This window comes from Lepisma saccharinum, chromosome 18 (assembly GCF_977018435.1).
Source record: "Lepisma saccharinum chromosome 18, izLepSacc3.1, whole genome shotgun sequence".
Lineage (NCBI taxonomy): Eukaryota > Metazoa > Arthropoda > Insecta > Zygentoma > Lepismatidae > Lepisma > Lepisma saccharinum.
In genome coordinates, this window is record NC_139246.1 from 25,636,041 (window position 1) to 25,649,982 (window position 13,942).

At 37.2% G+C, this 13,942-nt stretch overlaps 1 protein-coding gene across 2 annotated transcripts in view; it reads left to right on the forward strand.

Annotated features, from left to right (window-relative positions):
• LOC146002485 (small G protein signaling modulator 1-like) overlaps window positions 1-13,942 on the forward strand; it is a 408,832-nt gene that overhangs the window by 322,468 nt on the left and 72,422 nt on the right. Inside the window, exons 8-11 of one of the 2 annotated variants that reach the window (XM_083140359.1) lie at window positions 784-924; window positions 2,557-2,681; window positions 6,860-6,943; window positions 11,463-11,530. In XM_083140359.1, the coding sequence (XP_082996485.1) occupies window positions 784-924; window positions 2,557-2,681; window positions 6,860-6,943; window positions 11,463-11,530 (418 nt within the window). The remainder of the gene's footprint in view (window positions 1-783; window positions 925-2,556; window positions 2,682-6,859; window positions 6,944-11,462; window positions 11,531-13,942) is intronic. The other variant, XM_083140360.1, reaches the window with a different exon arrangement.

Here is a 13,942-nt window from a genome sequence, read left to right on the forward strand (position 1 = left end):
GAATTATCATCAGAAAATGAGATCGCACCCACAGCAACTTGAAATGAGATACTTGCAAGAACACAAACTCTGAAGTTGAAGCTGGAAGAAATTTTAAATCTCAGAACATTATCAGTTATTGGAGATACTCAATGTATCTCTCGATGCCATACTGTTGATTCCATCTGTAAGGGAAGGGTCATTTGCAACGAAAAGTTCGAAGCTCTGGTTTATAGGAATTTGGGGCAAGGGTAACCTCAACGAAGGAGTGGAAATTTTGGTGTCCTACATTTATTTGTTCCCCGTGCAGTGTTCCAGTTCTGCTTCACATTTCCCTGAAAATGTTGTATAGTATTAATGAATTTTTATTCTATGGAAATTTTGTTTGGGGGGCACAGTTGCAATTGGTGGGGCCAGGCACCCCCTGGCCCCTCCCCTAACAATGTCCCTGCAGTTTGATGATGAAATAATTCATGTACGCTGGTTACGTAAAGTAAGTGTCAAAATATGCAGTTATATTTTTTAAGTCAAAGCATATTGCAGCCATTTGATTCATTGAATATTTGTAAATTTACATTGAATTTGTAGGATATGGGTGTCGGTAAATTTTATGGCAGTACTTTATTGTATTTGTGAAATTTTCATCAATTCATCACTATGGCACAAATACTTGCATTCATACATGGGTTTGACACTAGACATTCAAGTTGATAACTGTTAAAAACGTGGTTAGTGTTTTCATTGTTTAATATGTATAGTAAAGAATGATAAGTTACAAAAAAATTATTTTGAATCATGTTTTAGTTCAAAAGAAGTCTTCATGCAGTAAGTTCAGAAGAAGGCCATCGCAGTGTTCCCATTTCGGCAAAGGATTACGTCGAGTCCTTGCACCAAAACAGTAGAGCTACTCTCCTCTATGGGAAGAACAATGTCCTTGTCTTGCCGGTAAGATCATCTAGTGATATTTTGTATAAATTGTGTATGCTCCTGCATTAAAGTTTAGATCAATGTTACTCATATATTCAAGGGAAGATACATTGTTGCTGTATGCTTAAATGTGCCTGTTACTTTCAATGTTTATGCCCATCACCATTTTTGTCTTCTATTTTATGTTTTTCGGGGGATCAAGCTGAATAAACTTTATGCAGAATCGTGTAAAGTCAGGAAAAATAACATTTTGCTATTTTGTGACCATCAAAATTAAATGTATAACGTGGGAAAACATGAATTCTGTGAACGTAAAATTGAGGTTCCACTTTACACAGGGCGTTATTAAAAACTCTTCATCCTTTGAGGCATTTCCTCTGACAGCAATTTCTAGTTCTGACCTTGGACACACTTGAGGCAAAATTTTGTTTATTTTCCTTCTACCTCAGGTGTTTTCAGCTCTTTCTTTTCCATACTTTATTTGTTTTCCAGTGTTTTTCGTATCTCCCTTTGGGTTAATGGACATGTTCCTCGTTACGTTTTACAACACATAATGTGGTTGGTAGTACTATGTCATTTTTCTCAGAATATGTATGTTCCTTGCAACACTGGTACACGCCATTTCACAACAGGAACAAACGTCCCCGATGCATTTAAAGTTGTGTTGGGTTGCCGGCATGCAGGTGGCAAAACGTGCTTTTTTGAACATTTGTAATGCCAAAATGACGCAAAAATATTACTAAGGAAAGTTGCTAGTTTTCATATCCTCTATACATTTCCGTGGTCTTAGGGTGCCATTTTAATGACACGCCTGTACCAAATCACACAGACCCCAACCTTACTCTACGATTTTCATTACAATTGGGAAGTAAGTTATATGCATGGATTTTCAGAGCTCTGTGACCCATATTTCCTAGCAACAGGGTTACCAACTTTGGGTAAGATGGTATATTTCAACATTCAGAGCAAAAAGAGAAAATAAGCAGAACTTTGTCAATTGAGTAACAGAAATGCATATGATTGTTTTGAAGCTCTTTTCACAAAAATTTGCACTGTCAAATTATTGAAATTTTGATTTCAAGGTCATGCAACTTGACCCTCACACTTGAATTTTACATGAAGTTTATTTTTTATAACATTATATATTTGTACTGTTATATTCCTTTCCAATTAATTTATGAGGGACTTTGTATAAAATTCAAAGTCAATGTTATATCAATACCATAAAATTTGACATCTAGCAGTATATATTTTGACATTGTTAAAGTTAATAGGTGGTATAAAGGCAAAAAAGTAAAAAGTAAAGTGCTCCCCTGTGCTTTACACCACGCCATGAAGGCGGGTGTGGGGTTAGGGCCCCACACTTTCTTGATCTCAGCCGAGCTGGGGTTGATGTGATCAGCACAATGCCCCTGACCACCTTTACCCCCAGAGTTTCCTCCAGGTACCCACTTTATACAACACTGGGTGGTGGGCACCGGAGCCGCTTGAACAGGTTGAAAAGGCACAGAATCTAATATCTGATGTAGAGTAGGTTCCATTATCAATCTCATCAATTTATCATTCATCTTCATCATTGCAATTATAGTAAAATTATAAAAGAGTAACATAATCAACAATAGATATTTTTATGTAAATGTTTCCTTCCAGAAGGATCACACAGAACCAATGCCTGGCTATCTTTCACTACATCAAACAGCCCAGTCACTTACCATCAAATGGACTCCCAATCAGCTGATGAATGGATACACTGAATCTGAGGTCCAGGACAAAAGGTAAACATATTTTCTTTCTGAATTTAATTCCTTGCATGTGGCAGAAATGGGATATTTTCAGCATTTTGGTAAGTTCATGTGTGCAGGGAGTAACAGCTAAACATTTTATAGAACACTACAAATTTGCATAACTATGAGGATTTAGAAATTTACAAATTGCAAATACTCTGATTTTTGAACCTTCATGAATATAAATGGGGTATAATGTAAATTAGTGGAGCTCTCATGTGGCAGATGTGCCAACATTTGTCCATTTCCTATACAGAAAGCCTACACACTTTACATGCCATATAATGCTCAGAGGAGTTACTTATTTTTTTCTGCAACACTGACTTTTACTGCTCGATTAGTTTCAGTATTAACTGCTACAACCACTTCAACACTATGTACTCGGAACTAAGTGGATGGTGATCGAAAATTGATCAAACAATCAAATTCTCTGACAAGCACATATGTATGAATCACCGCTTTTTTTCATACCCGAAACAGTAGTATTTTCTTTTAACCTAAATTCTATTAAAAACCTGTGGGGTAGTGATCATTCTTGGAACCTCCACAATGCAGGGTGTCCCCTGAAATGTTCTTGTATGCAAAAAATCAATTTAAGAGACAGATATAAAAAAAGGTAAAAAGGTAAAGTGCTCCCCTGTGCTTAGCACCATGCCATGAAGGCGTATAGGGGGTGTGGGGGTAACGCCCCACACTTTCTTGATCCGGTCATAAGTGGGGGTGATGTGATCAGCATCATGCCCCTGACCACCTTTACCCCCCAGTTTTTCCCCCAGATACCCATGTCATTCGATGCTGGATGGGTGCCAGGGCCGCTTCCAACATTAGAAAAGTTCCCGGATTTGAACCGGCCAGGGATCGAACCCGGGACCTTGAGCATGGTAGTCAGATGCGTTACCGACTGAGCCACGGTGGCCATCCGAGATACAGATAGGACATTATAAAACTTCTTATGCCATTTGCCGGCACCATTCTTGTTAAACAGCACACAAAACACGTAAACAACATGATGAGACACTGTAAAAGTTTGTCGGAGCTTTCGACTTCACCTCAGAGCAGGGTGGATAAAAATCATTTTGATAGTATTTTTATATACTATATATATATATATAAAGGCTTTTTTGTGTAAACAACCATGTAAAATATTTGAACAGTTTGATTAAAGGAAAATAAAAAATTATGTAAATTTGCACTTTTCCGTTTCTGATACATTATATAAGAACCTACTATGGAATGTTTTTGAGTGTGTTAATGAAACTAATTCAGTAACTTTTCTTCCAGTGAAAATAAAACATTCTAGATGTACTCTAAATTGTAACTTTAAATATGTTATAGTCTTTGTAACTGAAGGTTGGCAATTTTTAAATGATAGCTTGCAAAATATCAGCTACCGTGTTTATTTGAAGTTTAATGAAATGACACAGCCGGATCCTGTGGCCGAGTGGTTAGCACATCGCGCTGCGAATCCAAGGGTCCCGGGTTCGAATCCCGCTCGGGCTTGGTTGTTTGTGAATGTCCATTCATCACTTTCATCATTTCATCACTCATCCCCATCTTCGCAAATTAGCCAAGAGGCACAAAACGCGAAGTAAAATAAACTAAATCAAATAAAAAAAAAACAAATCAAATCAAATCAAATGACACTATTTACGGTTTAACATGATTAGTATATTTTTCTACACAAAATGTTTGCTATTTTTGTCCATAAGAATTATTGAATTTTAAATCAAGAGAAATGTAAGTGTGTTTACAATTTACATGTTACATTTCCTTTCGTGTGAGCTTCACTCCATCACTACATATATTTTGTTTCCTTTCTTTTCCTTTCTTACAGCCTAATAAACATCATTAAATGATTACAACATTAATGTACTTTCATGAAAAGTGATTCTGATATCTACAAAATCATGTACATTACTCTATAAATTATTTATTTAAATCACCCTGATTATGTGTTTTCTGTGTTGTTTATTAAGATACAGATGTTGTGGATGAATAACACAATTTAAACTGGAAATTCTTTGCAGTGGGCAATGAACAGAAAGACTCCTCTCTTCTTGTTAACTGGTGGTGAACTTAGAAGATGCATGATAGTATCAACAATCAGAGATAGATCTATCATATGCGTCAACAGGCACCACAAATAATTTCACTACTTGGTGTTTTTATTGTTATTACTGTATTACTATTTTTAATATGCAGACATGTGGTTAAGTATGTTCCCAATTACTTTACACAAAACGATATCTGCAATAATCATAACCATACTGGCTTAGTCAGAGGGGCCCGGGCAACTTGACATGTGAGTTTCATCTGAAATGCCGAATTAACTTAGTTGCTCACAGATGGCCATCGATAGGAAAAAAAATATTGTACACAGTTAATCATAAACGTACTGAATTAAAATTGTCTTCAATTATGAGTCCAGTAGGCAGATTCAGTTAATGATGCGTCATTTGTACAGGATAAACAATCAAATTTTGTAATTCATGAACTTTTACCAGTATTAGTAATTTTATATGTTGTATTTATGATATAACTTCACATCAAGTATTTTCAAGAGGACCCCAAGCCTTTTTTCATATTCAAATAAGAGCTAAGGTTAATAACCACATATTCAACTACAATGTGATAAAATAGTAAATTGTTCTTTTAACTGTTAACTCCTTAAGTGGGTAATTTGCAAATGCCAAATATGTTCTGTAGTGGGCAGGCACGTGGCCAGGTGGAGGACTGGAGCCCCACCCAAAATTCCATAAATCTATAATTTAAATAGTGTATAGTGGTAATTAATTTTACTTCCATTAAGCGTCTTTGTAATATAATGAGAAATTCATCGTCAGGACTTCTACCCCCACTTTTTTGCCTTTAGATGCTGGCTGATAAAGGATGAACCACCCTCCCTTTTCCTGAAATAAAATTTGGCTATGGGCCTGGTGGTGTTTAATTTTAAAAATTACAACTACGCATACCTCTCCAAAAGTGTGTCTTCTATACTGGAACAAGATAGACAATTTCTTTTGCTGCTTTGAGCCATCCAGCTGTGAATATTCTATATCATACTTCAAAGGTATTCATAATTCATAATTCCTTTCATAATGCACAAAATGTTTCCAATCTTGGTGGACAATATATCATGTTAGTGTACTTAAAAATATTCCAACATTCACATGTCAGAACACTGGACAATGCATTTTGAAGTGGAATTAGCCATTTTTACTAATTTTAAGATGCTGAACACAAGGACATATTTAGAGTAGCAGTGGCCAAATGGATCCAGATCCATTTCTGAAGACCTAGATCCAGGTCTTTGTATCTGAAGTACTGGATCCAACGAGCTGGATCTGAAGTACTGGATCCAGAATTTAGATCAGAAGTACTGGATCCAGAGATACAGGTCAAAGTTTTAATGCTAAATTCTTCCAAATAGAGCTCTTAACACAAATTACTCATTTCAAATGTAATGCAAATGTATCATTACCTTAGGACACTGTTACTCTGCACATGTTAGAACATTAAACAGTACTAAAAATTCCATTTTTTTGTCTACCATTATTCCAATGTTATTTCTGAAGTACCAATTTCTGCGGTAGATCAAAATATACATGTAACTCCAGTTTTGTTCTTATATTTATCATTACGAATAAAAATGGCTGTCATTTATTTCTTATGGTTAAATAATTCCATTCAAACTGGTACTGTTATATTTTTTTATGATTTTAATTTTATTTGACCCAGTGCCTACAATACTGAATGGAAGTGCAAAACATAATAATCTGTTTACGAGTATTTTTTGGAGTGTGGTTACTTGTTAAAATATCACATGAAAAATGTTCTAAAATGTTCTTTTCAGAAGGCAGATTCCATCCCTAATTTAAAGGGTGGGCTCCATGAGGTCCAGACCCCCCTCCCCCCACCAAATCCCTTCCACAGAATTTACATAAATCAGCGCTAAATAACAAAAATAGAAATACAAGAAACTACTTATTAGAAATATATTTCACAGAACTAAGGTACATGGACTATACTTTCATACTGTACCAGTGACTTACCTTGATACAAATAAATAATCTGGTCATTGCAATAATAAAATTTCTGGGATGCATTACGTTAAATCTGCAGCTGGAGAAGAAAGTAAGTATTGAAAAAAAATATTACTTTTTCCTTAGGAGAGGAAGTTTCCCCAATTTAACAACAACGAAGCCAAGAGCACACGCACCTTTCAGGCGATCGTCAACACAAACTCAGATGGTGTAAGTTTTATCTCATTGTTGCAGCAGTTGGGCTTACAAGGTGGTGGTACTTGGCACAGCACAGTTCTTGTATAGCATATGGGTGAATGTACTATGTTATACTCTTGTTTTGGAAGTGTATGTAACAATGAAGCTTTATGAATATTATGTAATATTTAATGCCTAGCTTATTTGATGGATTTTACTGCTGTATTCCCACTTATATATTATATACATAAGTGTTGAAAATGTACTTGAGCTATCATGAAGAAAGTTAAAGATTTAAACATACCTCTCTGTGATAATTTAAATATATTTCCATTGAAGTTTCAGTATTCATAGGGAATACTTTGATGTGGTAACTATCTTGAAGCTACAATTTAATCTAAATGAATTTATGTCTTTAGTTTTAGCTTAATAAAACCTAGGAAACTTTTATAAAATGAGTTTTTAGTATTTAGTATTGTATTGTGTAAAATGAAAGATGAAAATATGAGATGCAAATCGATCAACACTTGAAGTGGAAATTCTTAGCTGGGGGCATGTTCGTTTGAGCCTTGGGGATAGTTGAGGGTATGCTACTAAGATTTTTACATGGTGATAATGATACAGCAGGGGTGAGGGAGGGATGCTTACTGAAAAATTACGTATCCAGAGGGGGGGCTTAGGGGGCTCGAGCCCCCCCCCCCCCCCCGAAAGTTTTAGGTTTACACTAGATAAAATGAGGTTTTTGGTTTCTTGTGGTGTGAAATAAAATAATGTGACTAATTTAGGAAAGAGAAATAATTATCGAGGCAAGACGGAGAATGTTCCGTAACCCTGTTATTGATAATAGCACGTATCCAAGATGGGGCACAGGGGGCTCGACCCTCTCCCCAGGAAATTTTTAAGTTTGCGTTAGATAAAATTAGGTTTTTGGCTTCCTGAATAATGTGAAAATAATGTAAGGAGAGAAATAATTATCGAGGCAAGACGGAGCATGTTTTATACCCCTGTTATTGTTAATAGCACGTATCCAAGGTGGGGTTGAGGTTGCTCGAGCCCCCCCCCCCCCCCCCCAGAAAGTTTTTATTTTACACTAGATAAAATTAGGTTTTTGGCTTTTTGAATAATGTGACGATGATTTAAGGAGATAGACAATTATCGAGGCAAGACGGAGAATGTTCTATAACCCTGTTGTTGATAATATTGCAGGTAAACTTTTCTTGCGCTTTCGGTGTTGTCGCAGCGCACTTGAGCACTATGTAGAAACTTGTCAGCATTTGGAAGCTGCACAACAAAGGTAGCGCCACACGTAGGGCGATTCGTGGTAATTATTAATCTCTGGAAGGCGGGAGAGGGTACGTTCTTGAATGAGAGAAGGAGTCAACTACTTTTACTAGGGGGATTAACCATGAGGATATACGTAAATACGCGGATTCAATTTTTCGGTTGATCTGTACAAAGAATCGGTTAATGAGATTTCAGAGGTAAGACAATTCATACTGTCGATTGGTGATCAGATCAGTCAGCGTCCTATCTGGTTGCTTTATAAGATATAGTGATTCGAAAATGAAGACATTGACAACAGCAGAACTTCCGGGGCCTCAGTGTAGTGCTATTTCGGTTCGAGGGCCGAAGAGATCAAGGCGCCTGCCCCTCCCCCCCTCTCTCTCTCTCTCTCTCTCTCTCTCTCTCTCTCTCTCTCTCTCTCTCTCTCTCTCTCTCTCTCTCTCTCTCTCTCTCTCTCTCTCTCTCTCTCTCTCTCTCGTGAATATTTCAGCAGTACCGTATATTGGAGTGGTTTATTAAAACAGAAATAAGCTGCATGGATCAACTGAAAATCAAAGTTTTGAGTGATGATTTAGTTTTGCCAGAACTAAATTTCGTATATGCAGTCCGAGAATTTCATGGTAAAAAACAAAAAAAAAACTTTTGTTTGAGCCTACTGGGTTCGAAACACATTCAAAAACTTAACTACCATAAAGAGACAGCCGAAAATTTTATGAATGTCGAGAAGAGAAAGCAAGAAGATGTTGCATATGTAGACATTTTAGGCGGAAATCAGGCTCTACCAACTGAACCACCTAGCCATCCTTGACTTCAACCGATTTTTTGTTAACATGTCTACATAGTTCATGTCCTGTGTATATCAAATCGTAAGGTGTTGCCTGTATAGTGAACAAGCACAGAAAATATAGGAGAGAGAAGAAAACTGAGGAATAGGCCTTTTGTGTCGCTACAGTGTGAAACGTTGCTGTTGATTGGCCCATTCCAATCGACATGTATTGCGTGTCCCTTCAGTCTGAAACCTTCCTAAGTCTTGGAAATCCAAGTCACAAGAATGGAAAATTAGGGCCTTGTTAAGGTTAGGCGTGAAGGCAGGCAGACGACAGCACCCTAAAGGATCATATCCAAACCTGCAGGAAGAACGCATCTTACCTCAATCTCCAATACGGAATGATAAAAACTTCTGGTGAGTTGATTTTAAAAAAATGTGTCCGAGATAAAGAGAGGCGTGCCCAGGATTTTCGGAAGGGAGACGAGTTACGCATACTATTTTTGGTGGTCAGTCCTGATTTTGCCATTTTTTTCTTGTCTTTGACGTTCCTCTTTTTTTTTTTTAAAAAAAAAAAAAGAATACTGGGTCAAATTGGGTTATGACCTCACCAACCCTCCCTTGGGCACGTCCTGGAGATAAATGAGTAAGCATTTGATCATACTGGGAGACGAAACATTAGATGTGTTGGGAACTGAAGGGTTTTCACTGTGCATTAATTGTTTCGTGATCCACCTCTGTATTCGAGAAGACTTCCTTTGTTTCGTGCCGATATATGACGAGACAGCGAAAGCTGTGACAGGCATTTTTGAACACTTGTGAGTGCTAAGGCCAGAATCTGAACAATTTGGTGGGTTTCGGCTTTCATAAGAGCTACAAACATGGAAGGACAAGACACGTTAGTGGTGTTCAGGCTCGAATCAGAGAGAAATATTCGAGAGCTGTCTGCGTCCAGTTCGCAGCCCACAATTTGAATCTGCGTTGTCGAGTGGATTGTCCATCCCGTGCATGTGTAACAGCTTCGTAAAAACACTCAAATACACCATAGATGTTTTTATGCCTGATGAGAAGAAATGGACAAACACACATACTGAGATGTTTCCGGCACACAATGTTAATGCATGGAAACAGAGGAGTCGAGTGGTAAAAATTTTCCGATTTCACGTTCTGATTAAAATGACAGCCTTACAGTGGCGACGATTTAAGGGATAGTTGCTCCCCATTTTTTATTTTCTTGCCTCAACATTATGGCAACTTAATGTTAAGTCTAGTCTACCAAGAGAAAGTAAACAAGTAAACTTTCCTTGCAACGCCCTCCGCACCCCCCACCCCCCTTCGTTTTGGAACCCAATTGCCACCACTGGTCTTGAACATACAATTGTGAGCTTCTTACTATACCCCTTAAAAAAATGGTGTTGAGCCCCCCCCCGAAAGGAATTCCTGGATACGTGCCTGGAGGGGGATACCATCCCTCACATCCCCCCCCCCCTTTCAAGCACTGATATCGGTGGAAATATATTTTATTTATAGCAGTGAGTTGCTTAAAGCTCTTCTGTAATATGTTTATTGAAAAATATGAACAATATGTAAAAAAAAAATGGAATATTGCAATTTTTTCCTGGAAATTTGAAAATGAAAGGAATATTTTTTCCTCACATTGACTCATGTTTTTGTGTGGCCTAAGGTATCTTTCTAATCAAATAGTGGGGATAATTTCTGTGTGAAGTATATATATGTTCCTGTATCTTCTTTTTCATGCTTTTGTGGTGATGATTTCAGTACATACGCACTTAATAATACAAATTTTAATTGTGTTCTATTGATGCACAATACTATAAATGTGTTTATCTGTTGTGAAATGTAGTATACATGTGTCCATGTGAATAATCAGTGCAATTTGTGGATATTTTCTGCTAGTAAAAATCAACAAATCCTTACAAACACTAGTGCTCAATTATCAGCATTTATTGGGTGCTTTCAGAATTAGAATCTTGCCTTGGAATTATTCATAGTATTAATACTCATGTGTTTATAAAATTCTTCATATTTTTCCATGTTATGCACTACATTCCAAAGACATATCTGTTAAAACATAAAGCAGTTGATGTTTGAACCCACAGCTTGTTGAATTTTCATGAGGATGTAGAAATTGATTGATTGATTGAATGATTTAGTGTTTTAAGTCCACTTTATGTGCAGTAAGGCTAATCAGTACTGGACCTACTTTTTAAAGTGGGATCTAAACCACCATGTGCCTCCACTGGGTATCTAACCCGGGACCCCTTGATTACAAGGCAACGATGCTACCACTGTGCCATCAGGGATGCACAATGGATGTAGAAATTAAATGAAGATCATAATGGAGGTTTGGTAGAAACATCAACAGGTTTATGTTTTAACCACTGCAGCAGACATTAATATCAACCATTTATGTCATGCATTATTATTTGAATTACCATTTGGATGTACAATTATTATTTGTCCTTTTCTTTAATTTTCTAGCTTGTACTGGGATTATGCCATGAATGTACGGGTAGATGAAATTGTGTATGTCCATTGCCATCAGCAAGGTAAGTTAATTATGTGTAAATACAATAGAACTTAGCTTTTGTCCATTCCTTATTTAGCACACAGCAAGGAAAATTGTTTGCTTCTGTAAGATAGTTATACCTATACAGGGTGTATCGTAAGTAACAGCGCAAACTGACACAGTTGAAAGTACACAATAATAGAAGCAAAAAAGTCTCAGTAAACATGGGTCTGCAAGGGAGTCATTTTCGAGATAATTGTGAATGTGTGATTACAAGCCGCCACTGACTTCGTTGTTTGTAAACGTCGTCCTTGTTGGTAAAATGCTAATAATGTGTGCGAATGTGTGGATAGAAGCTGTCACTGATTGCATTTTGTAAACACAGAGTGATTAGACTGTGTACTGATTGTATCCATACAACATCACCTCTCGGAAATGTTCTGTTTGATTGCAACGCCACCTCTTGGAAATGTTCTGTTTTGTAAACAAAGAGCAAACCTCGGACCGCGCAAGGAGTAAAGCGCTCGGTGTTTACAAAATGCAATCAATGACAGCATGTAACCACACATTCACACACATTATTAGCATTTTACCAACTAGGATGACGTTTACAAACAATGAAGTCAGTGGCGACTTATAATCACACATTCGCGATTATCTCGAAAATGGCTCCTTTGCAGACCCATGTTTACTGATACTTTTTTTGCTTCTATTATCGTGAACTTTCACCTATGTCAGTTTGTGCTGTTACTTATGAGACACCCTGTATATTTACCTTTCTTTGTCCCAATATAACAAAACTTCAGAACTTTATCCTCAATTCAAGTTCTGTATTAGCCACTGATTCCTGGAGAATGTATAGGGTCCACTGCATTTTCCGCACTCAAATAGTGAATGTCTTTATTATTGTTTCTTTTGTGAGTGACAAATCTGTAAAATAGTACACTGTTACCTATGGCACTTTGGCTCGTTTTCGGGTCATTACCTCCCCAACTTTCTTCCTCCAGAACGTTCTGTCTTGGGCTGCACTTCTCCAGTTTCTGACGTGAAGGCTGGAGTCTGCATCCTTCTGGAGACTGTCCTCCCATCTAATCCTTGATCCTCCTGCAGGTCTTCTTCCTCCCATATTTACTCCTAGCAACTTCATAGGGATCCGGTTCTTATCCATTCTAGCTTCATCACTAGCCCAGTTTAGTCTTTTTATTCTTATGTATATGAAGAGAGGTACATCCTTATAAAGTTTGTAAATTTCGTCATTATATCTAATTCTCCACACTCCTTGTGACTGAATAGGGCCAAAGATTCTTCGGAGGATTTTATGCTCAAATGAGACAAGTTTGTTAGCAGCTTGTTCCGTAAGAGTCCATGCTTCACATCCATATACTACAATACTGCGAATGAGTGTTTTGAATAGCATCACTCGAGCTCTCCAGTTGACATATCTACATCTGATTAAAGGTAATATCGAGAAGTAGGCCTTGTTTACTGTTTGAATATGTGCTTGTATTTCTGCTATTTCTTCTTTTTTGTCATTCAGGTTTGTACGTAAGTATGAGAACTTGTTGGTCATTTCAGTGTTAAATTTTTCTATTACTATGTTCTCTTCACAGTTTCTTCTTTTCCTTGACTGGAGCAGTATCTTTGTCTTATTGTCATTTATTTTTAGTCCAACTTTCTTGCCTTCCTCATTCAGGTCCTTGAATTCCTTTACTCTTCTAAGTGATCTACCCATGATGTTAATATCATCTGCATATCCAACTATTTGTGTAGATTTGTATTGTAGAATGCATCTGGTATCAATTCGTAGCTGCCTGATAATGTATTCCAACATCAGGATGAAAATGAGTGGGGCCAGTCCATCTCCTTGCTTCAGTCCTTGCTTTACCTCAAAGAAGTCTCCCAATTCTGCTTGGATGCATACAGAGGCAAAGGTACTCTTCATTGTCAGTTCTACCAATCTGACTAACTTCTCTGGTATTCTGAATTCTCTCATGATATGGCTTATCATATCTCTATCTATAGAGTCATAAGCTTGCTGGAAGTCAACAAAGATTTGGAAGACATCTACAAGGTTCGCCCATAAAAAACCGAACTTTTGTTTTTTAGGAAAGAAAGCAAGTAATTACCTTCAAATGACTTTATCACCTTCAAAATAATCACCAGAGGAGGCAATACACTTTGACCAGCGTTTATACAGGTCTTGGTAACACTGTTGATAGTCATTCTCAGTAAGTGTTCGCAAAATACGTGAACATTTAATTTAATGTCCGTGACGTCGTCAAATCTATGCCCTTTCATAGCCAACTTAAGCTTGGGAAAATGGAAAAAAAATCAGTACGTTATAAGTCCGGAGAGTATGGAGGGTGATTGATCACTGTCACTGAATGCTTAGCAACGTATTGTTGTACAGACAATGCGGTATGAGGCCGAGCATTATTGTGTAACAGAAACC